The sequence below is a fragment of the Scardinius erythrophthalmus genome (genome assembly GCF_964197995.2).
Source record: "Scardinius erythrophthalmus genome assembly, chromosome: 10".
NCBI classification, from domain to species: domain Eukaryota; kingdom Metazoa; phylum Chordata; class Actinopteri; order Cypriniformes; family Leuciscidae; genus Scardinius; species Scardinius erythrophthalmus.
Window position 1 is genome coordinate 35,301,733 of NC_138230.1, and position 25,066 is coordinate 35,326,798.

The 25,066-nt window shown below is 37.2% G+C and overlaps 2 protein-coding genes across 3 annotated transcripts in view; one reads left to right on the forward strand and one right to left on the reverse strand.

Moving 5' to 3' along the window:
* necab1 (N-terminal EF-hand calcium binding protein 1) overlaps window positions 1-10,576 on the reverse strand; it is a 35,000-nt gene extending 24,424 nt beyond the window's left edge. For both annotated transcript variants that reach the window (XM_081376392.1, XM_081376391.1), the window contains exons 1-5: window positions 10,289-10,576; window positions 8,826-8,850; window positions 7,673-7,781; window positions 3,224-3,249; window positions 2,010-2,107 (exon numbers count right to left, since the gene is read on the reverse strand). In XM_081376392.1, coding sequence (XP_081232518.1) covers window positions 2,010-2,107; window positions 3,224-3,249; window positions 7,673-7,781; window positions 8,826-8,850; window positions 10,289-10,375 — 345 coding nt within the window. In that variant the 5' untranslated portion in view covers window positions 10,376-10,576. The remainder of the gene's footprint in view (window positions 1-2,009; window positions 2,108-3,223; window positions 3,250-7,672; window positions 7,782-8,825; window positions 8,851-10,288) is intronic.
* A 4,055-nt stretch (window positions 10,577-14,631) lies between these two features.
* On the forward strand, window positions 14,632-24,512 carry tmem64 (transmembrane protein 64). The gene is made up of 3 exons (XM_081376002.1): window positions 14,632-15,953; window positions 22,419-22,574; window positions 23,745-24,512. Exons 1-3 carry the CDS (start codon window positions 15,252-15,254, stop codon window positions 23,928-23,930), a joined length of 1,044 nt encoding a protein of 347 aa, XP_081232128.1. The 5' UTR covers window positions 14,632-15,251; the 3' UTR covers window positions 23,931-24,512.
* Window positions 24,513-25,066: the final 554 nt, after the last annotated feature.

Genomic DNA, 25,066 nt, shown 5'->3' on the forward strand with positions numbered 1-25,066 from the left:
CATACCTACCTCTCATACCATACATACCTCTCTCTGATCATCTTCAGCAGATTTGTTTTTACTGATCTTTTGATCATTGCTGGTGGCTTAAAGATTTACGATAAAACATGGAAGCAAATTTCAGTTTCAGTTTTAGTTTCAATTAATTTCATTAATCGTGTTTCACTTCCTCTGTCTGCCTCACTAATCAAAGAGGCGTAATGAAATGACACAGCACTGCCCTTCATGCCGACGACTCAATTTCTGAGACGCTCACGTGCATAAAGAGCCATGTCTGCTGGGCCTGGAGTCAGTGCTTGGATAATTTATTATCTGTGCGAGGCAGCAGAAAGTGTCCGTTAAATGGCTCAGCGGGAACTGAAGCACGCATCTCATACTTGTGCGTTCTTCTAACGGTCGGTGTGACTGGACTGTGCTGATTACTAATATCAGATGCTCAGACTGTTCAGACCAGAATGTCAGTGCTGATAACCACCACCAATATTGGACATCTATACGAGTAAGACAGCAGCCAATAACTCAATTAATACATTTGTGAGTGTGGATCATCATGCATGTCACATGAGAGATGCAGTGTTGTAAAATATATGGAGTTCAGCTAAGTCTAAACTGTTTCGAAGGTAATAATTACTGTGGTGCAATAACCAAGCTCATATAGTAATTTATTGAATTTAATGACTGTGACAATCAAGTATTAAGTAATTATTGCACATAAATCCTAGCTTATATATACAAAAACTTTATTAAATCTTTGCATATGAACATTTCATGGAATTTGAGGCCAGTGTTGGAAAGTTACAATCCAACACTATCAACATTACTAACTACATTCTCAGTATGTGAGAGTATTTAGTAGTAAAATAGTGTCGTTTTTATTATAACAAGTTACAAGTAGCAATGTAGTGTGATAAAAATGTGTCACTTTGTTTCCATCTTATCTGTGGATATGGAAGTAAGCTATTTCCTATGAACAAGACTATGGGTAAATAACTCTAATTACAAAGTACACAAAAGTTTGTTGCACAGTTGTTCAATGACAATAAAAGTATTCTATTCTATTCTATTGCACTACAAACCAGTGTGTTTATGATAAAGATAATAAATTAAAATAATATGATAAGAAATACCAGTTTGCAACATCAAGCAGCATAACAGACTGTTTTTGTACAGCTAAAATTACTGGAAGGGTTGAGTTTTTAGTGTTTTGTTGTCTTATAATTTATTGTTGTCAATATATTTTTTTAAATTTTATTTTATTTTTTGTTCTTAATCTTTCAATAAACGAAAATAAGAAATGTTGTCATGGCAACAGCTGAAACAAAATAAGTGTAAGTGTTTTTTTAATAAATAGTTAATAGTTTTAGTTCACAATATTATACATGATTCATCCTAATTAAAATTGTTGTTTTTGTTTCAAATAAATGCAAAGATGTTCGATTGTTTAAAAACAGTATACTATTGTTCAGCTATTTCAAACTTATTTGTACCCCTTAGTGAAGAACAAGATATATATTATCTTGACAAATAAGACTCAATTTAGCTGGTACATCTACTGTACCAAAAACCAAAAAATTAATCATGAAAAATGAATAAAGCACGTTATCTTATTGAGATCAAACACCATCATAATCATGTTGAGGACAGAGAGCAGCATGGTTGTTTGTGTCAGAGAAATGTGAGTCTGAGCTAGTTCAGATCCATCTTCATTAACTCTAAAAGTTCCCACAGGTTTATTACGAAAATTACACATCTAACGGCTGCATTAGGGGCCAGGGAACATGCTGTGAGTGATTATGATAAGACGCTGAAAGCCTCCAGGATACCCACATAAATACACAAAGCCTATGTTCAAGTACACTTAACTAACACCATATTCAATCAGAGGAAGATGAGACGAACATTAGACAAGAAAACAATTTTCCTTCTTTTCTCCTAGTTTCAGTCAACTATGTAATTGAGATCATGTCCATTTGTTGAATATATGCAAAGGAGGTAAGAAGGCAACCCACCTTCTTGGTTTTGTCCATGGCTTTCAGTATGGATACGTTCAGGTCTTCCAAGGCAGCAAGGACATTTTCATATTCTCCAAGATGCTGAGAGAAGTATTCTAAGAGAAAAGAAAACCCATTTCAAATACATACGACAATGTTTTCATAAAAGCATCAGCAAAAAAATACACAAATTCTAGAACATCAATTAAAATAATGTCATATTTTGTTATTTTGTTTTACATTTAAGAATTTTTTTTATTTATTTGAATTTCTCTAGAATATATTTTCACTGTTCAAAGCAAATTAGCATTTGAGATCTACTGTAATATTTTTGTATACATTGCAAGTACCCCATGCAAAATGTACATATAAACCTAATGTTACTTTAAACCTAATACTTTACTTCATTAGTTACTTTCTTCTTCACTTAATTTAAAAAATGTATTATACACTACCTTTCAAAAGTTTGGGGTAATATGTTTTTGAAAAAATACTCTTAATGTCAGGTTTATGTTGAGTTTCATTGTTATTTCGTTCATGTGTTTACTTTCGTTTTCGATTTTCCAAGTCATATTACCTGCATCAAGCAACTTGAATTGTTGGACATATTGTACCACTAAATATGTCACCATGGCTGCATTAATTTGATTTTATTGAAAAATACAATAAAAAGTGAAATATTGTGAAATGATAAAATTTAAATTAGCTGTATTCTATTTGAATATTTTTATTAAAATGTATAAATGTGATGGCAAAGCTGAATTTTCCGCATCATTAGTCCGCATCATTAGTCATTGATTTGGTGCTCATCAACCTTATTGTCATCAATGTTCAGGATTCTTTGAAGAATAGAAGTGTAAAACAAAAAAATCAGCATCCACTTGAAACTGAAATCTTCTCACACTCACACTCACAATCACTCACATTTTCTGTGCACTTGTAATGACACATCAAGGATGTTAAGAGGCTAAAAGCAGGTTTAGTACTTGCCCCATTGAAGTCAACAGGGTGCAAATTTTAAAAATAGAATAACTCGGTGTAGGCAACACCGATTTTTGTCGTTGTTCTCTGTATTGACAGCACTCCAAATGTACAAAAAAATGAGCTCAATGTTAAAATTGACCGGAGTTCTCCTTTAAGAACCCCAAATGGTGGCTCAAGTATCATTTCATCATAGCTGTGAACATAAAACCTCCCAGTAATAATGTCAATAAAAACTGTTGAACTCTTACCACACAGCTCATCCGTGTCCACATTCCTGTAAACAGACCATAAACAGACATGTTAATTTCATTTCCAGTTAAAAGACACGTGACTTGCGTCTAAATGTGATCTAATGTTCTGTGCTGATTTTTAAGATGTAGACAGCATCTTGCTCAAAGGCAGGTCCTTTGGGACAGCAATGTTTGCCTAATGAGAGCGGGTCATCTTAAGACAACTAGACTCTTACACTACATAACAGCCACCAGGCAAACACTGACAACTCCATGTGTCAACCCTGCTCTGATTAGAGGCTCAATGCCGTGAGGTAAAGTCATCATCTTACAGGCTGAGAATATAAAAAGTCAGAATGTAATGTGTCACAATGCATAGAAAGCAAACTTTCCTAATGTGATTTTCAGACTTTGAAGCCAGTAATGTATAAGGGTCATTCACACTAAACAGTGAACATTTTTATATAATATTTTTAGATCAGTATTTCAATTTTTTGTAAAAAGCAAAAAACAAACAAATCACTATGTTTATATGAATCTAAATTATAGGTAGCCAAAATGTAGAAATAAATGGGAACATGCAAATTGGTTGAAAGGTAAAATTTGTGTTTTATTTTACTTTCGCACTAGACATCAAACAGCATTTTTATCAAGGGAAATATGACAGATTTAAAAGCAATTTCTATTAGCTTCACACAGTGACAGTGATTAGCGCAGCACAGAGGCTGAAAGATTTTCAGCATTTGGCAGTTGTAGAAGCAATGACTGGATTCTTTGGGTTTCTGCAGTCTAGAGCAGTGCATGGTTCCCCAAACTTTTTTCCAGGAGACCCCTAATTTAACAATCAAAATTCTTAAAATGGCTCTAGAGGATACTAGAGGATGGCTCTAGAGGAAAAAATAACTATTGCTAGATTTGGATAAAACACAGAGGGCTTGGCGTCAAAGCTGAACTGTTAACTGACTGAGCTAGACCTCGTAGCGGGAGGTAAAGTCATCGATAAACATACAAAGACTACCACCAGCCGTACACTGTCAATAATTTTCATATTTCATCTCATTTCTTCTCCCCCCCAAGACATTAGAGTAAAAAGCATTATGAGCTACAGGGATTGAAATTATCTTTAAAATGGGATAAAATCCCTATAATTTAGTTTCTACCTTTTGACATTTGCATAAAACCCTGAGCTCTTTTCACATCTAAAGATTAGACTTTAATACTGGATAATAATGAAGGAATTGTTTTCAATGAATTCTCCTTCCAGGTTCCTCTGACTATGACCAATGAATTGTGATAATCCATATCCATGAGAGAATAAATGCAGGACCCCTAATCTTACACAATTTCATATAATTGTCACTTTCCTGATAAAAAATAATTAGGTTTATACTTTACGCTTCTGATCACTATCTTTCATAATGAATAATTGATGCTTGGCCAAAAACAGTTGTGTTAAGGGGAAGAGCCAACCATAATGTTGGCACAGGAAAGTGATTTTCCCTTTGAAATACTACATCAAACCAAATCTGCCCCGGCCACACAATGAATAGAAAATAAAATCAGAAGCACATTCTCATCAAACACCTACTACAAAGGGAGCATGTACCAGCCAGAAGAGCTGCTGCTATGGAAACCAAGATGACTTTAAGTGACATGGAATCATTCCGCAAGGAGGTGAATGTTAGATAATAATCTGCTCCTTTAACATATGCTACATAGACTTGCTAGTTGCACTATATTAATCACTTCATAGACATGTCTCTAAATATTGGGCTAAATATCCAATTTTTATTTTGGGGTGAACTTTTCCTTTAAATGTAGATTTATTATTTCTCCTCTCTCACAAAAAAAAAAAAAAAACCATACTTGAATTTTTTTCTTTGGCATGTCATGCATTATTTCTCCACAAGTTAAAACCCTTTAATTTTCATTCAAGATAATCTGACTATGAGGAGGAAACCAAACTGTTTTATCTCTCTCAGACAAACACACACATCAACAGGGACCATTGACGCGGCTGTGTCTAACAAGCCTGAAGCACGATAAGAATCAGTCTGACAAGAGTCCGTCGCGTTTGAGAGACAGCGCACCCTTGCCCTCAGTGAATGTTACTCACAGCAGACGCTGTAATGAAATCATCAGGACAGAGTTGCTGCTGGGTGGAAGTCTATATGCTTGGAGGTCTATGACTCTTGTCGGTTTGCTAATGCATAGTCATGACTGTTTTTTTGTGACAAAATCACACAGCAAGAAAAATGGCAAGAATACTGTAAAAATACTTGAAGCGCCATTTAGTGTTCTAATCTCTATATTTGCGGTTATTCATATGTATACAATAGCTGGGAGTTGACTCCAAAAAGATTCAATTCTTTGACTCAGGGGCATTGAGTGGACTTCAATGCTTCAAATCAGTTTCTTTCAGGTAAACTGACTCAGTTGAAGGGCATTAATCCTGAGTGTGTTCATTAATTACGATTCATTCACTGATTCTTTCATTACGCCAGTAATGAATTAATTTACTTGAACACACTATTTTTTCTTACCAATCAATAAAATTAGTCTGGAATCAAGTCTTGAAATTGATTCTAAAGACTTGGAATCCAGAGACTAGTCCTATTTGTATTTAACAGCTCTGTTCATACGTAAAAGTGTAGTTCTAGCTATCGTTGTAGTACTCGAGTCCAAGTCTAAGACCATATTTTTGTGGTCTTGGGCTTGTCATGGACTCGGTTTTGACTCAAGACTCGATCCAGTTCAAGTTAGGGTTTCACTAGCCATTCAGAGTTAGTATAAACTAAGTTCATACTTAAATTGGAATGTAAAGTCCACACTAGAGACTTAGAAACTACTAGCTAGTTTGTCACTAACTTACTTAATTTGGTTGCACCATTAGATCTTAAGGCATAGTTTCATAATATGACATTTACCTTCAATAATTCAATAGCAGCCTTCAAATTCATGAGCAGAAGCTATGTGAAAACAGCACAAATATGTAACGTCTGAGAGGCGAGGAAAAGTGGATCTATTTGCAGCATTTTACTATAATAAACAAATCAAAATGAAAAAACAAGAAGGTGATAATCCATAGAACTCCCAAAACACCTAAAAATGTGTGCTACTAAACACAAGCAACATTGAACAAGAACAGAACAAACTAAGGGCAATATACAGCCAAACTGATAATCTAAACAAGGTGCAGGAGGATGTAATCAATCAAACATTGAGTAACTATAACAACAAATGAAACGAAGGACGAAAAACGTAAGAAATGAAAACTGAAGTCTATAATAAAAAATACACCTGAAACCAAAATTGAACGTGACATTACTCCCTCTCCCGGTAGGCACCATGAGAGGAACAACATAAGCGGAGGGAGCGTGGGTGTCTTGGTGGAGTAAACGGCGAGGCCAGCGACAGAAGAGACCGCAGGAGAGCCGCCACTGGAAGAGACCATGGGGGAGCCGGCAGGTTACAAGACCACGGGGACCATGGGGACACTAGTGGAGTAAGAGTACTTAGAGCTAGCCAGATAGGAGCCAGGAGGAGAACAGGCAACACTGGAAGACCAGGAGGCCAATCGGAGCCGCAGTGACGAGTGACCGTGGTGGAGCCAGGGTGCCAGAGGACTGAGGCGGAGCCGGTGCGAGTGCGGATTGAGGAGGAGCCAGAGGGAAGGAGCAGCTCGACCAAAGCCAAAGGGGTGGAGGGACGAAGCACAGCCGGTGGCCCAGAATCCATGGTGGAGGCTGAGCGACTGACCAAGGCGAAACCAAAGAGATGAGGGAGCCTAGTGGAGCCGGCATGCTGATGGGCCATGGTGGAGTAATGAGCTAGGAGGTCCGAGGTGGAGCCAGGGAATCCGTGCACCAAGGTGGAGCTGGGGGCCGGGATGTCCCAGGCAGAGCCATATCGCTGGGCAATCAGAGGAGGGGGAGCCGAGGAGCTGGACGATACAAGTGGAGACAAGGAAACTTGGAAGCCAGACAGGACTGGCAGAGACAAGGACGACTTGGACTACGTATCAACATCATACATGTCTAAAGAATGGAAGTTTTTAAAACAAGAGCTTATATTCATGCAATTCACTCAATTTACTGTTTTATTCCAAACATTATTCCTGGTCAGAGGCTTCTTTAAACATTAAGTTAACACGTAGACTTACATTAAACTAAGTTTAATGGTGCGACACAAACATATTTAGTAATGCATAAGTTGTAACTTAGTGCCCCTTTACATTGTAACTAGGCTAAGTTGTTACTTACACACAGCAGGTAAACCATGTCTTCGCCTGGACTCAAATGAGCTGGTCTCAACTACAACACGGTCCTGGCACACATGTATTTTTATAGTCAAAACAATTAGATTCCTGCTATATGACTGTCTGAGACATGTGGCAGTACCCACACAACAGTTCCAGCAATTAGATTTATTGTCAGGTGTATGTGAATGACAAAAAGCAATACTTACTCTGTGTTATGAGTGTCAATTGTATGGAAAAGCTCCTTTAATTCATCTCCTGACAGAACACCATCTGAGAAATAAGCCTTGAACTCATCAAAGGACAGCTTCCCATCATCTTTTGAGAGGAAAATGTGGTTAAAAATGTGCCTTGAAAAACAAAATATAACTCATAAAAGCATTTCAGATTTAATAAAGACAGAGTTGAATCCATAAATGAGAAAGAAAATAAAGTTAATCATCCTTCAGAATATGACAATTTAGCTCATGGACATCAGATCGCAGGTGTTTGGGGAAAAACATGCGCACAGACGCCACAAGATAATGTTTCCGATGGAACTGAGGGCTCGCGTTAGTTGGTACAGACGCCCAGAGGTTTTTAAACAAACAGTGACAGGTGAGTCACGGCAGGCTATACTCAAAATAGAATAAATGTACTGCTGCACATGTGGTGTGTGCTATACACCTACTAATATACACAATATAATATAAAATGCAGTAAAGGAACCTCAAAACGAACACAGTATGAGGAAGAGGGAAAAAGATCAGCAAAAATCCTTGTGAATGACATACGCCTAGGCTGTATTGTCCATTAATATTACATTGACTGACATGATAGAATCCAAGTATGTGTTGTAACAGAGACAGATTTCACAGACATAAACTGTGAAAATTAGAAGTTTCTAATACATAAACTTCTCATACATAAACTTACAATGTTTTCTTTTAAGAACATTTTAATATTATGCAGTTATCTTTAAATGAACAAAATATTAGTTGGATCACCAAAGTGTCTATCTTTGTGTTTCACAAAATTTGAAGGCAACCAGTACTTAAGTTAAACCAGCAAAAAAAAATTTACAGTGATGCTAAAGAAAAGTAACTGAGTTGAATTCCAATGCTAAACTGAACTTCAGAAAAGTATAATTCTAAACTATAGGAGGGGAGGAGCACAGTGAAATTTGTTTGGTATTGCTCTACTAAAATAATGACTATCATTAGGAAATGTATGGACAGTCTAGTGTTTCCATGACAACAGAGCAACAGCATAGGCTGGGAATGGACAACCACTCAAACATATGGAGGTATGGGATAATGTAGTCTATACCAAACAGTTTATTATGCAGGTGAACAACAAAAGAAAGAAAGGGCAATGCCTTACCATTTTTGTCAGCTCTTCTCAGTATCTGAAAGTAAACAGGGCATTATCAGTTCATAGCCAGGAGAAATCATGCTGCGTTGATCATATAAAGGGACTCTAGCACTGTAAATTATTTAGGTTGAGTCCTAAAAAGAGCAGAGATGAAAGAAAAAGTGATGATGGCTATGTTGAATTTGAACACCCAGGCGCACTGTAGCAGTCTGTTAAATAAAGTCCCAATTCACAGCAAGAATATTCACACTCTAAATATGGTCCTCTGCTATAGGCATGCCAAGACGATGCTGAATTTAGCTTTCTCCTTAGAGGAGTGATAAAACTATGCCACCAATCTGTCAGGGACCGGTGCTTCCTTATTCCAGAATGATAATTAACAATACACACCTCACGTCCCTGGGGAAGCTCTTTAGACAGCATACTACAATTTAATTAGCAACTCAAACTGTACTACATGTCTTTGTGGTTAAAGAAGATCTACATTATAGAGCAGAAAAGAGACTAGCCTATTTAATAACTAAATGTTCATGTGAATAATCTAATTAACAATATGCTAATTAACAATAAGCATAATAACTGTAAATACAATGGGTAATGAGTGCTCTGAGCACAGTGCATCACATAAACCTATGAATATCTATATATATCTATGAAGGATGCCAGTCTCACATGACCTGGACACTTCAGAATCAGTTTATACTAACTCAAATCCTAAACAGTTTAGAATTGAACCTTGCTAGCCTATATATATATTGACATGAACGCATCATGCAGTTACTGCAGATTTGTCAATTTCACATCGATCCATGATGTGAATCTCCCGTTCCACCGGTTTCCAAAGGTGCTCTATTGGATTGAGATCTGGTGACTGTGGAGGTCATTTGAGTAGTGAAGTCATTTTCATGTTCATGAAACCAAGAGGATTTGAGCTTTGTGACATGGCACATTATACTACAGGAAGTAGCCATCAGAAGATGGGTACACTGGTCATACAGGGATGAGTGTTCAGCTCAGGTAGGCTGTGGAGTACTAAGGTGTGGTAAAAAGTGTGGCAAGAAAATATCCTCCATGCCATTACACCACCAGCACAAGTCTGAACCGTTGATACAAGGCAGGATGGATCCATGCTTTCATGTTGTTTACGCCAAAATCTGACCCTACCATATGATTGTTGCAGCAGAAATCGAGACTCAACACTCAAGTACTGAAGACAATGTAACTTATCCATGTAACAATCGATTAATTTATGTTATTAACTAATATTAAGATCAACAAAAACTGGGGAACCTTGAGGTAAATTAAGTCTGCTAAAATGAAAGGTCAATCAATCTGCAAGTGGACTCAACACAAACCCGTAGCACTGCGGATCCATCAACAGGTTATTTTACGTCTCCGTTTTCATTTTATCGTTCAGCACATTTATTCCGTATTGCAATCAGACAATATTTTTTTTAAAATAGCCTACTCACATCCAAAAATATTGACATTCCTTTCTTTAACTCGATGGGAGTGCTGGCTTCATCTGACAGTGACTGCACCTCTTCAGAGCAATCCATAGTGACTCCTCGTGATAAATATTTATCTAACTTTCAGCTACAATAACGCTTAATTAATCCAAACAAGTGCGCGTGCAGAGAGAAGAATCGCGCGTTCTGCGGTGTGTACTGTACTGTGTACTGCGCGTGAAAGGAATCTCCCGCTGTACTCCAGTGATGAGCCACAGGTCTCCTGATGCTGTGACACACGCACCAATGAATGACATTCGCTTTGTGGTGTGTTATCACGCTAGTCATTACTCTCTACCTGTCTCAGCGGGGATAAACTATTTTATTACTCTCTCACCATGCATTTTTACGATGCATTTTTTTCCATGTTTGTTATGATGCAAATATAAATAATATAGCCTAATGGAAAACTACGCGATGAAGTTCATTGCCTACGTGTTTAGTGTTACAGGAGAATTAAATTTAAAGGCATTTAGTTTACACCGACAATTAACATTTTGTCATCATTTATCCCCTCATTTCGTTTTAAATCTTTAAGACTTACTTTACAGGAATGCAAGAGAAATTCTGAACAATTGTTCTTGTTCTTTTCTGTGGAATGAAATGAATAGTGTTGGAAGATTTCAGCACAAAAAAAATAATAAACGTAAGAAACGTTATTACTCAATAGGCCTAACTGTTTGGATCAACATGAGGACATAATGTTATAATTTTATATTTGTGAACTATTCCTTTAAGTGTTCGTAGCACAGTAATTTCAAATACATTTTAGCGTTAAAGGGTTAGTCCACCTCAAAATGAAAATTCTGTCATTAATTACTTGCCATCAAGTGGTTCCAAACCCATAAGTCTTTCGTTCGTCTTCAAACACAAATTAAGATCTTTTTGATGAAATCTGAGAGCTTTCTGTCCCTCCATTGACAGCTACGCAATTACTTTGATTCTTCAAAAAGTTCATAAAGAGAACATAAAACTTCAGAAAACTACAGAAAATTTGAACTAAACCGCTCAATTCATGGATTAGTTTTACAGTCTCTTCATGAGCTTTTTGAAGCATCAAAGTAGGCCTAGTAGTTGCGTTGCTGTCAGTGGAGGGATAGAAAGCTCTCAGATATAATCAAAAAGATCTTCATTTGTGCTCCGAAGATGAACGAAAGTCTGACGGGTCTGGAACAACACGAGGCCAAGTAATTAAAGACAGAATTTTCATTTCTGGGTGAACTATCCCTTTAAGGATCATGTTCACACCGTGCACACTATTCACTTTTAATCATTTGAGAAGTTCTCCATACCTTCCCATCTAAAAATCATGTAAAAACGATTTCTGTGAGAATATAATAGTTCAAACTTTGTAAAATTCACTTTTAGCCAAGATAACAGATAGCAACTCCTTGCCATGAGGCACACACATCTAGTGAATTTTAGTGAATTGAAGGTGAAACAGCAGCGACATCTTGTGGTGAAACATGCCAAAATCAGAAATGTCATGTTAAAAGAAGTTTAAAGGGATACTCCACCTCTGGAAAGATGAATGTGTATTTAAATTGGGTCATTTATGTAGAAGAAATGTGAAATTATTTTTTAATTTGGAGCTTTCTAGACTGAGAAAAGCCAGAAAATGTATTTTTGGCTCATGTGGATGAAAAACAACAACTCCCAGAATGCACTTGCTTCGCTGCTCTACGAGGCAACTCCCAAGCCACGCCTACCTGGTTAGAGAGCAGTTGTAAACAATAAAGCTAACTAGTCTCCGTAAGTCTGCCCGGGTTTTTGAGATCACATCGCACAAAATTATTTAGATAAAAATAAACCGATTCTTGAGACACTGGACAAAACATGTCGCAAGCTTTTAGCTGAATTGGCTTTTTTTTTTAATAGCAACATTTCAATTTTTAAATGCATCAGAGATGATCACTAATAATACTCTTAAAAAAAGGTCCCAAGACTAGTCCTTTTTTTTCCATAGTGATGCCATATAATAAACATTTTTGGGTAAACCATTTTTTTTTTTCATAATGTGAAGAACATTTTAAAAATCTAATTATCTAAAGAACATTTCTCCATATAAAGAACCTTCTATTCAGTGGAAAGGATCCATGGATGTTAGAAGTTCTTCAGGGAAAATGCCAATAAATATCCTTTATTTTTAAGTGCATTAAAAATTCAATAAATGTTAAATGACATTAGTTTGGTAGCAAAGTTTAAGCTCACTAATGGGACAGCTGCTAAATCACACAAAAACACACCCACAAAAAAAACTATACAGTATTAAATAAACTCAGTTACCCATGCAGCCACATTAAAGGACAATGTGGTTTAGAACTAAGCTGCCATTAAGAAACCCTTTGACCAAGGCCATTGCATCCATGATCTGTTGTAAAGGGAACAATTCATTACCTTTGAGCAGAGTGTGCATGAATGTAGTGTGGCCGGATGAGTCAGTTTACAACATTTATCCGTTTACTTACAGACAAAGACAAATGTTGCCTTCAATGTCTAAAATCACAAAGGATCCATGACATGGAAGACAGGTCTGATGATTCCTCAATGTGGGAATACCTGAATTAATGGCTATGATGCAAACCCTACTCTCACATTCCAGACCAGTCAGTTAATATTCCCATAAATTCAAAGTTGATTTCCTGAAAATCGGTGTAAAGTCCAATGCCTTCATAACCTTCTACTCACAAAATCTATTCATCTTTGTACTGTCATGGTCCATTTGGAGGCACCTTCATTTGGCAGAGATCCAGACGCTTATCGTTATAATTGTGAAATATACAAAGCTAAGGGCTTGTGTGACAGAATTCCAAGAAGGGCAGGGTATGTTCTAAAGGTAAAGTGTGTCAAATATCACAATGATAAGACTGGAGGCCTTTAACTAGCTATTTTAGGGGCAGTTATTACATTTTACCATGTTGCAAAGTCAGATTTGTCAACCTATTATTATATTGTGCTTCAGTAGATTTACAAACCAAACTAGATTTGTATATGCTGAAGGAAAAGTATGGTAGGCGGAATTGAAATTTAAAAAGCTTTGACTTTGATTATGCAAATATAATACTACATCAGAGCAGCTTTGCTGTTGTCATGAGAATCGGATGTGCACGAGAATCAACACGCACTGCGGCTTTGTGAAGGCTGAATATTCTATCAGTGAATGTCAACGGGAGATTCTCAAACTTTAATTTCTTAAAAAGTATAACATTTATTAAAGCTAGAAACTAATCATGCCAACATACCAAAACAAATGCTGTAATTATCTGCAAAATAATGTTTGAGTCTATACGTTAAGCCAGTTTTGACTAAATTAATTGAACTGAACCTGTGTTTGAACTAAATTTATGATATGATCAAATTCATTAATAAATAAAGATATATATATATAGATAGATAGATAGATAGATAGAGAGAGAGAGAGAGAGAGAGAGAGAGAGAGAGAGAGAGAGAGAGAGAGAGAGAGAGAGAGAGAGAGAGAGAGAGAGAGAGAGAGAGAGAGAGAGAGAGAGAGAGAGAGAGAGAGAGAGAGAGACTTAGTAATGAAATTATCTGCAAAGTTAATGAAAATGACATACAAAGTCATCATTTTGAGATAAAACCAAATGATGTCGAAATTAGATATGTCGAAATTTGGAAGTCATCAAACGTCAAATTAGTTGAAAAATCGAATTTTAAAGAAACAAATAAAAAATAAAACATAGAAGGTCATTTTTTTACTTTTATCTCATAATTATAACTTCGGTAGGTCATAATTTAGATGTTTATATCTTATGGCTTAGCATGTATAGCCTAATTTAGACTTTTCATGTCAAATTGAACTATCTCAGTATTTCATCATTATGATTTAGCCTGCCAAAGCATGATTAAAATAATAATAATAATAATAATAATAATAATAATAATAATAATAATAATAATAATAATAATAATAATAATAATAATAATGAGGCACAGGCTTCCACACAGCTGGGAAGGGAAATGTTTGGGGGACCCACCCAAAAAACAAACATTTTTCCCGGGCTATAAGAACAATAATATTATACAACAGAATAGTTATGAAACCAGAAGAAAACCAGAGAGAGACAGAATAGAAACTGTCCAATGTGTGTTTTACTCGTCAACGCCCAAAAGCGGTGCTTTTACTAGACTAGTAAATTTATGTATATTGGATTTAACGATCATCTGACCTATATATTCCCATTAGTTAATGTTGTACACCACTGATATTCAGGGCAATCAGAGAGCTGTTTGTTATCGCGATACTTACAGTGACGGGCAGATAATATCACGTGACGACCTCGCACAGAATACTGGGAAACAAACAGTGGCATGAATAACGCTCGGCGTAAACATCCGTTGCTGAGGTGGACAAGAGCTCGCACAACACAAGTAATAAAACAACTCGTCCGGCAAACACAACGACCGTCTATCCGCGACTTTTAATATCGGTGTTATTCGGGCTAAGAGATGTGACATGTTGAGCTGGGTGAGCGGCGGGACTTTGGACCGGAGCCTGGTTGGGAGGAACGTTACTGCAGACTGCAGTGAGCTGTGCCTGGAGTCTGGAAAGTTGAGCGACGCGTGTGTGTGATTTATCCGTCAGACGCGATGACAGCGGCGATCTGAACACGCCTGGAGGGATTTCATTCCTCTGATGTTGGGAAGGAGAGTATGGCGTTCATAAGAGAACGACAGCATACACATTTGCATCTCGAGTCCTTGAAGTGGTACAACTCCACATCAGTGTTCCCCAGATAAATTATTACACATTACTGGACTTTTCGGGACAATTCCTCACTATCAAGGGAATTGATTGCTGATCCCTTTGTCAGAGGATCCCTGGGATTTGGCAACGTGTAAATCCAAGGGTCAATATTTTGGACTGGACGTCCAATCAATCAATCGAGTGAAGTCATATGAAGAAGGCATGAATATGTGGAGCTCAGGGTCGGTGCAGGGTGTGCTGAAAGCCCTGAAGCACGCCGCGGGTAAAGGACACATTCAGCTCAGCCGCTGGCTGCAAAAGACCCCTGACTCACTGGACTGCGACAAGATCGACATCTTGATCTGTAACGTCTTTGACGAGAGAGCCAACGGCGGGAAATCGGAGGCAGAGCCCGCGGGACTGGCCGAGACCGGTGCGCCCTTCACCCCCGAGTTCAGGCATCCGTGTTGCATTACCACCTGTTGCTTTAAAAGTGCCCTGTTGGCGTGCGTCCTGACAGCCGTGTGCTTCTCATCGGTAGCGCTCGTGCGCCAGTACCTGAAGGATGTCTTGCTGTGGGTGGAGAGTTTGGACAGTTTTGTGGGAGCCTTGCTGTTCATTGTCGGCTTGATCACGGTGTCTTTCCCCTGCGGCTGGGGTTACATCGTGCTGAACGTGGCCGCGGGGTATTTATATGGGTTTGTGTTGGGGATGGGACTGGTGATGGTTGGGGTTTTGATCGGGACTTTCATAGCTCATGTAGTGTGTAAGCGATTGCTGACGAACTGGGTTCTGAGTAAGATCGGGAGCAGTGAACAGCTGAGTGCTGTTATTCGGGTGGTGGAGGGGGGGAGTGGACTCAAAGTTGTGGCCTTAGCGAGACTCACTCCGATTCCGTTCGGTCTCCAGAACGCGGTCTTCTCGGTAAGTCTGTTTTTGACATTCTTGCTAATAATGTTATTATGCTAATTTTTAACAAGGCATTAACAAATGTTTTCATTTGAGCAATATCTCACCAGTGTTAGGCTATTTATTTTATTATCATTGATATTCTGTTGTTTTAGCCTATTTATTCATATTTTAATTCGGTTTTGTTCACTTCAATTTAAAAGTCTTTTTTTTTTTTTTTTTAATAGGCTGTCTTTATAGTTTATTTATTATTATACCATGGTCTGGGTGAATACTCGATTCTGATTGGCTGCAAGGTGTCCATTAAAAAGTGATAGAGGACACCTAGTAAATAAACCGTCAGGCGTAACCAGGGAAACCAAGTTATTGTTTGTAAAAACTTTAGATTTCAATTGTAAAGCTAATTAAAACTAATGTTTTAAAAAAATTGTTATTTGGCAAGTGACCAAGGTATAAGTGGGTTAATGCCCTTCGAGGTGTCCATTGTCAGGTATTAATGGACGACGGCGAGGCGTGAACTGTCCGACGCGCAGCGGAGTCCGAATGCCCGTCGGGCATTAACCCTTACTTGTTATTAAAGTTGTTTTATTTATTTTAAGTTAAACTAAACGAAAATTAGATGTTGCCTTCCTTGGCAACTAGCTGGAATAAAATATGCTTAAGGTTTCTTATTTTATGTCAGTTCATGCTTATTTTGTTCCAAGTCAAAAAATTGTTTATGGTTTTAAGTTTTAGTTGACGGTAATAATAACCCAGTATTGCACGAGTGCATGAGGATTACTAAATTGCAAGAGATCATAAATCTATAATTATGAAACATATGAATTGAGCGGTTTAGTCCAAATTTTCTAAAGAGACTTGGTCACTTTATATGATGAACAGTGTTGGGGCTAGTTACTCAAAAAAGTAATATATTACATATTACATATTACTCTCAAAAATAGTAATGCCTTACTTTACTTTATTACTCCCTGGAGAAAGTAACTAGTTATATTACTAGTTATATTACTATAGTTACATTTTTTTTCTTAATTACTCTATAATTGCCTGAGATGCATCAGATGGAGGGAGAACATACAAAGGATGAGTGTTCTTTAGGGTTTTTATTACGCCAACAACAGACTGGCACTGTCTAGCACAAATAACTACAAACAACTGTACTTGTACTTGCCGTTGTTGACGCTTCCATTTTTCCCCATCTGTCCCAATAATATCTGTCTGCAGAGCCGCAGTTTCACCACAGCAGTTTTACCCGCGCATGCGCAGTTTCAGGTTGTAATTCAAGCCCTATTAATAGTCATTTATATGCAAAATTGTCTATAAAACACAACCGGTCTTCCGACCTTTAACCGGTCTTCCGACTCATGAATATTCATTAGGGAAGTCATCCCTGATTGGCCTTAACTGCCGCGTGTCGACCAATCGGTGATGGTAAATGAAACCTCGTGCCAAACCCAGACCAATCACTGTTCCATTCACGCCCTCCTCCCCTTCCCTTCTGTTCTCTGTGCTGTGTGATGAAGGTGCTACTGGCAAATGTAACGCAAGTAACTAGCTCGGGAAAACTGTAATAATATTACTATTTTCAGACGAGTAATGCCTTACACTACTAGTTACTGAAAAAAGTAATATTATTACAGTAACGCGTTACTTTGTAACGCGTTACACCCAACACTGATGATGAACAGATTGAATGTAGACTTTTATTCACATATAAACATTAATCAGCGAACATAAACAGAAGCTCAACAGAACCTGCTTGATGTGCGAGAACAATCCTCATTGGTTCTTGTGGAAGCTCAAATGTGCTGTGTAACACGAAAATGAACCTCATTGGTTCTCACACATCAAGAGAACATGCTTGAGCTTCTGTTTACTACAACTGATATGTGAGTTCAATCTGTTCATCATATAAAACGATTGTGTCTCTTCAAACAATTTGGACTAAACCACTCAATACAAATGGATTAGTTTAACAATCTCCTTATGAACTTTTTGAAGCGTCAAAATGTCAGTTGCATAGCTGTCAATAAACGGACAGAAAGCTCTCAGATTTCATCAAAAATATCTTTATTTGAGTTTTTGCATGAACTATCCCTTTAAAAAGCTGGTCTGTATCAGCATATGAGTAGTGTGATAGATTTCCCCTCTCCTCTCAAATAATTCCGTAATCATTCCGCTTGAAATCCATTCCGGGATTTACATTTCTTCACTGGTGAGAGAAACCTGCATCAAGCGAGCATAAAGCAAAAAAAGCGCAATACACAGACTTTCAGGCCGGAGCAAAACATACAACTTTCCCAATATCAGTGCTCACAAAGTCTGTACGCCATGAACACAGACAAGCCAAAAGAAACAAAACGTGAAACAATATTCATATCAGTCTCAGGACGGTCACTCAATTTTGAGGACAGAACTGTTGTATAAATTAGTACTTGTAAATTTTATTGTTATGAGGTTTTTTTTATTAGTAAAGATGTTTATACAACATGGAGGTCTCTGAATAATTGCATTGAGGTGGCTGTTAATCTTTAAGGAGCATCCAGGTGGCTTTATCCAGCTTTGCCGGAATTAAACAATTAAGACCTCCTGCTCTGAGCCGGATTTAAATCAAACATAGCTGCTCTTCACGCAGGATCAAGGGTAAAAACAGGACTCTATGAACGTTGAAGTATGTTACCTTTAGACGCTCTGCACTACCGATATATTACACTTTTAATTAGCTGACATACGAGAAAGAATCTGCAATCTGTAACAATGACAGAGGACTGTAAAGAACAGTGACGCACAACTTCTGCAGTGTCTAGCATCATTTTGTCAGGCTTACTCAGAATTGAATCATTACTTACCCAGTTTCTTTAACCCTTTTGTTAAATACATAATGACACAAAAATATACAGTCAGCAACATTTAAATAAATAATTTACAAAAAAATAAAATTACACATTGGCTCTTAAATGGGATTTTAATGACAATGACAAGTATTTAGATCATATTTAGTGTTGTCCCAAAAAATATGCTCATGCTTAGACTTTTCAAAGAGCTATATCTTATTCTGTGTAACCATAAGTTTCATTTTAATACAAACAAAGATTACAATTGCTCATATTAAATTAGATTTGAGATGTACTTAGGCATTAAGGCTGGTTTGGTTTGTGATATGAACGTGGACCAGCATCCTGCCATTGTGTAACATGTTTGACTATTATTTGTACTGTTTGCATAATTTATTCACTGGATGATTCATAGGTCAATGTTTTGCTCCTTTCAAGTTTTTTTTTTTATGATTATGAGCAGATGTCTTCAAGATTGATGATTTACACCACTTCTGCTTGAAAGGCTGACAGTGATTGACTGATTATATCTTGGTTTCTTGAATGCTGGAAATGAACATTGAACACCTGCTTACAGTTGGAGTTTGCATCATTTTAGCAAGCAGCTACAATGTTAAACAGAGCTGGTTTTTCTATTTACAAGTATAGGGCTGCACAATTAATTGAAAATAATCTAAATTATTTACAAAGAATTGTACATTTTGTCAGTTACGATATTCAATTTACGTCTACTCTTGTTGCATCAAAATAGTCTAGTATTGTGCTGTCTGCTTACTGTGTATAATTACAAGTTTGATTTCATGCAGCTCCACTTTTAAGGCCAATTCACACCGCACAGACAGTCACCAGTTTACAACACGTCACTTCTCAGACATTCTAACTCCTATTCAGCATGTTCAATCGGCGGCATTATAAAAATAGTGGTTCAAAAGGGGAGGGTCATAGAAGAACCATTATTGGTTCCTCAAAGAACCTTTCAGCGATCAGTTCTTTATAATAACAACCATTTTCCCTTAGTGTGAAGAACATTTTAATAATCTAATTCTGAATAACTGTTTTCCATTATAAAGAACCTTTTTAGGTTCAATGGATGTCTAAGGTTCTTCATAGAACCATCAATGCCAATTAAGAACTGTTATTTTTTTAGAGCGTAAGAGGACAAGGAAAAAGTTGACCATTTATGTACAGACTTGATTTACCGATGTATAGCCTAAACCCCCAATAAATTCATAAACACACTTCTCAGCTTGTTTTAGATAAGGGCAGTGTTATTATTAACTAAAACTAAAACCATAAAATGTGTACACAATAAAACCCAATAAATGTTAACTATAAAAACTTGTTTATATAACGTCGTTTTAGATGCATAAAGATTCTATACATGCAATTTCCCTGCACGAAAAAGAAAAAGATTTGTCATAATCATTCAGCCCTATTTAGACATTACATTTGAGTCAGAAGTAACCTACAGTACACTAGTAGAGTGTCATTGCTCTTGAAGCAAACATAAGTCTCTGTTCTTTTTAAAGGACACTGTAATGATCAAGCACTCATCTCAATCGCTGTTAAGTTCTGGGTTTGCTTTTACTTAGAATTGAACCTGATACCGTGAGTCAGTACTCTTGCTCCAGTAGCCTGCCTCTACCCATTGTCCTCCTTTGTAAAATCAGTGAGGATGATATTCAATTTGCACCAGTTGGAAAGCGAGTGAACATCAGGTTCTCTATAAGTGCCAGTGACTCTAATTGTGGTAGGCTAATTGGTTTTATTTCGCCTTTATTTTTTTACGTAACAGAGGGATCACAGCCCAAGGGTATGATGTATGTCGGCACCAAACAGGTCACACTGGAATTATGTTTCGCACACACTCAGTAAGCACGTCCTATAGAAGACGGGGCTATATTTCAATGTGCCCTGCATTTTCTGCTGAAGCAGAACGTGATGTGTTATGTAGGTAACCCAACACAATGCATACGTCTGCATAGTGCATAATAAAATTTTGCCTCATGGCCATTTATAATGAAGTCACTTCTAAGAACAGGAATGCATCATTTTACCTTGTTCATGAATATTCATAGGTTGACGCAACCCAAATCCGACACCGCCTGCATCTTCTGCAGTCTATTTATGAATAAAAATGCATGGGTTTGATGTCATGTTTAATAGTTTAGGACTGGAGATACAGGTTTGTGCCTTCTTTAATAACTCGCACACAGCAGGTGATGCAATTCAATTACGCTAACCTTTAATGTGTTTATATGGGGTGTGTTTGCATAGAGACTATCAGATTTGGAACAGGGCAGAAGCGCTGCTTAAATATTTGTTTTTTGCTTTTTCTTCAAAGCATTAGAGCAATGTAGTAAAACCAGTAAAATGTCCTACTGGTGTTGTTTCGAAAATATGTGCATTACATTGTGTCTATTAAGTGTTTAAAAAGAGTTTAAAATTGAATGAACAATTGCTAGCATATTAACATATCAGGGATGTACCGATATGAAAGTTTTGGCAGATACCGATTCTTGATATTTGAAAGCTGATAACTGATATATTGGCCGATAAATCTAAATCCAAATTTTTATATAATTATTGAAAGCCTGATTACACAAACAAATGTCTCACCATTGAAAGCCCTGTCCTAAGCACACAATTAAAATGTTCTCATAATTTTATGTAGCCTATATGACAGACTTGTGCTGTGACACCATATTTCCCTTTTTTGAATTGATTCCAATCATATTTCAAGCAATTCAAAACCATTATGGCAAACTGCACATCTGAAGTGTCTCAGCTGAAGGAAATAATCCATTATTTATTGGCTTTAATATGGCGGCCCAATTTTCCTTTTAGGCCGATAACGATAACGTTAAAAACGAACATATATCGGCCGATACCGATATGGTGGCCGATATATCGTGCATCCCTACAATGCATGATTATAAAGAAAACAATATAGATTTTTTGTGTAAAGTGATCTAAAGAGCAGAAAAAAAAAATGTTTATTGCTTTTGAGATTGCTGAAAAAGTCTATTTAAAGGAACACGCAGACTTTTGGGGACTTTAAGCTTATTCACCGTATCCCCCAGAGTTAGATAAGTCTATCCATACCCTTTTCATCTCCATGCGTGCCGTAACTCTGTCTGACGCACCCACTGCTAGCCTAGCTTAGCACAAAGACTGGAGGTAAATGGCTCCAGCTAGCATAATGCTCCCAATAAGTGACAATATAACGCTAACATTTTCCCAGAAGATGGCTGTGTCTCATGTGACCTTGTTATTTGTACACGCTGTGACTATACAAATCACAACATGTAAATAGGAAAACGTTGGCGTTATTTTGTCACTTATTGGGAGCATTATGCTAGCTGGAGCCGTTTACTTCCAGTCTTTGTGCTAAGCTAGGCTAGCGGTGGGTGCGTCCGACAGAGTTACGGCACGCATGGAGATGAAAAGGGTATGTATGGACTTACCTAACTCTGGGGAATACGGTCGGTGAATAAGCTAAAGTCCCAAAAAGTCGGCGTGTTCCTTTAACATGTGAAGAACGGGGCTAAACAAGGCTGATGACACATTCTTGCAGGCAGTGAAAACACTGTGATTAATCTTGACCAACACCATGACCAAATATAGTTGTTGCTCTCTTTGACAGATCACAGATGTGTCCTTGCCAAATTATTTAGTGGCTTCCTCAGTGGGACTCCTCCCAACACAACTCCTTAACTCCTATCTGGGCACCACCCTGCGCACAATGGAGGATGTGATCGCAGAACAGAGCGTCAGTGGATACTTTGTGTTCAGTCTACAGGTAAGCCGTCAAAAACAAGTTTGAAATTAAATCAGCAAAGACCCTGGATATACAGTTGGGCTCATATGTTTACATACTACTTGCAGAATATTCAGCATATTATTAAAGTTTATATAAAGTAATTTTTTTGCACTGCTTCGAATTGTTCCACATGACAAAACATTAACTGAATAATCTTTGTACATTATTTTAACATGTTTTATCCATTTTATAAGTTTACACAGCCTTACACCTACACAGTAGTCTGTAGTCTACACAGGAGGCGAGTAGCGTGGCACGACATGGCAAAAGACAATAGTGATACTGTCAACACAGATTCTTATTTACATTTATTTATTTAACACAGGCATGTTTATTCAGAGCGACTTGCAAATGAGGATCATCACAAGCGATTTTTCAGTCACTTTTATTTATATTGCACTTACAATGCAGGTTGCGACACTGACAATCTTCCTGTTTATTTAATGTAAAAGAGGCAATAATATCCATAGCAAGCAGTAACATCCTTGAAGCTGCCCATGTTAGTTTCCCATCATGCTCTGCATTTTGTAAATCTCAGAATTAGCAGTGATGTTTAGTTTCAGATTTGCAGTTGAGGAACTAATGGACAACTACCACAAAAGGATACAATCAGTCATTGATGCTTGAGAGTGTTACACAATATTAGGATTATTCAAGTGTGTGCACTTCCAGTTTCATTTAAGTTGTTTTTGTTGTAGAACATACTTGTTGTCTGTCTTTTCCTGGACTAAAATTAGATATTTTAAATATTTTAATAGATTTAATAAATATATTTTTTCAAATGCTAAACATTTTACAGATTCTGCAATGGATATATAAAATCAAAAGCAAATGAAATATTTATGTCTAGCCTAGATTTTAGGGTCATTCTTGTGGAACCTGTAGTAAACCATAATTATATATGGTCACTGGCAGAGCTTTAGCCAAAAATGTGTACGCATTTTGCATTTGCTCTTGTGTGTAGTAAAGTTAGATGCCAATAATGGATTCTTGACTAAAACAGACTTTTCCGATATATCAGCCAAGGACATTTGGACAAATTTACAACCGCATTGAATAAGTCACATCATCTGGATCTTTGTATCAACCGTCGTCCAGCTCAGTCAGCAGATCCTCCCGGTGACTCACTCTCTCTGTTTCTCTCATCAGATCTTCATCAGCATAGGCCTGATGTTTTACGTTGTACATCGAGCACAAGTGGAACTGAATGCCGCCATCGCCGCCTGCCAGATGGAGCTGAAGACGTCGTACATGAATGGCGGAGCGACCAACCACAGCGGCTCGACCTATTGCAGCAAACGGGCTGTGGCGGGAGGGGGGATCAACGTTGTCTGATCAACCTTTTTATTGATGCTGAACATTTTTCAACCCTCCATCCGGTTGCATTGCCCTGACTGGACGGCAGGAGATCCGTCAGAGGGGAATTCCTTGGCTGCGTCAGGGAGTCTTGGGAGCTGCTACCGTCCCAGACAGCTGTTCTAGTGATGATGAAGGTCTGACTGCGGAGCGGTACCGGCCCATCAAACAGAGATGAGAAGAGCTGACCATCAGATCTGATGGAAACGTTGCCCAAAGATTGGGACCCTGGGCCAGTATTAACTGAGAAGTTTATGAAATTGACTTGAGATGTTTTTGAGGTACGTTTTCTTTTTAAAGTTCTTTTTTTGATGCTAATAGAAATTATAACTTTATAGGAGGTCTAAAGCATGAAATGGGTTAATTAATTAAAGAGAACGTTATAGAATTGTAGTTAGATATTACAGAGGGCCCAACTAATATATCAGGTTAATATGCTTCAGATGTTTGCTCTTTTGTTTTTATAAATATATACTGTTATTTGGTAAAAATGAAGAATTGTTGAATTTCTTTATATACTTTTCTGAGTTAATCTAAAGGTATTGCTTAATGGATTGTTGTTGTTTTTTTCCATGTTATGTGTAGAGTAAGAAAAAAAATTAGTCCGTTAGTACCACCTGGATAAAATTGTGGCTTTTGCCAACTGGGAAGACTTTTTTGCTACACTGCAGTTTTGTAAGGAACAGATGGAAGGACCGGAAATTTTCTTAGCTGGATATTTAAGGCTGTCCTGCCAAGAACCTTTAGTACAGCATGATTAGCTCAGCAGTATATGTTCGATTTCTTATTCTCATATTGAGAGGACTGAAATGATTTGCCTTCTTTCTAGTATGATTTAACCAAATGCTTTATTATAGGGCTGTTGGCATTTTATGACATCACTTTTGTTAATTTATTCATTGTTAGAATCATATAATTCCAAAAGTTTGCACATATGGGATTCTACACAACTAAATATGTAAGAGACAAAATGCTGAAAAGCTGGAAAAAGCAATTTTATTAATATATTCTATATACTGAAAATATAATGTATTTGTATAATTATATAAATGTTTATGTGTGTGTATAAACACATATATACATATTTATATAATAATCGCGATTAATCGCATCTA

Excerpts from the sequence above, each read along its gene's own strand:
- tmem64 (XM_081376002.1), top strand. The coding sequence starts at position 15,252 with ATGAATATGTGGAGCTCAGGGTCGGTGCAGGGTGTGCTGAAAGCCCTG. Across the intron at positions 15,954-22,418 it reads TCCAGAACGCGGTCTTCTCG|ATCACAGATGTGTCCTTGCC; the intron begins GTAAGTCTGTTT and ends TCTCTTTGACAG. Across the intron at positions 22,575-23,744 it reads ACTTTGTGTTCAGTCTACAG|ATCTTCATCAGCATAGGCCT; the intron begins GTAAGCCGTCAA and ends TTCTCTCATCAG.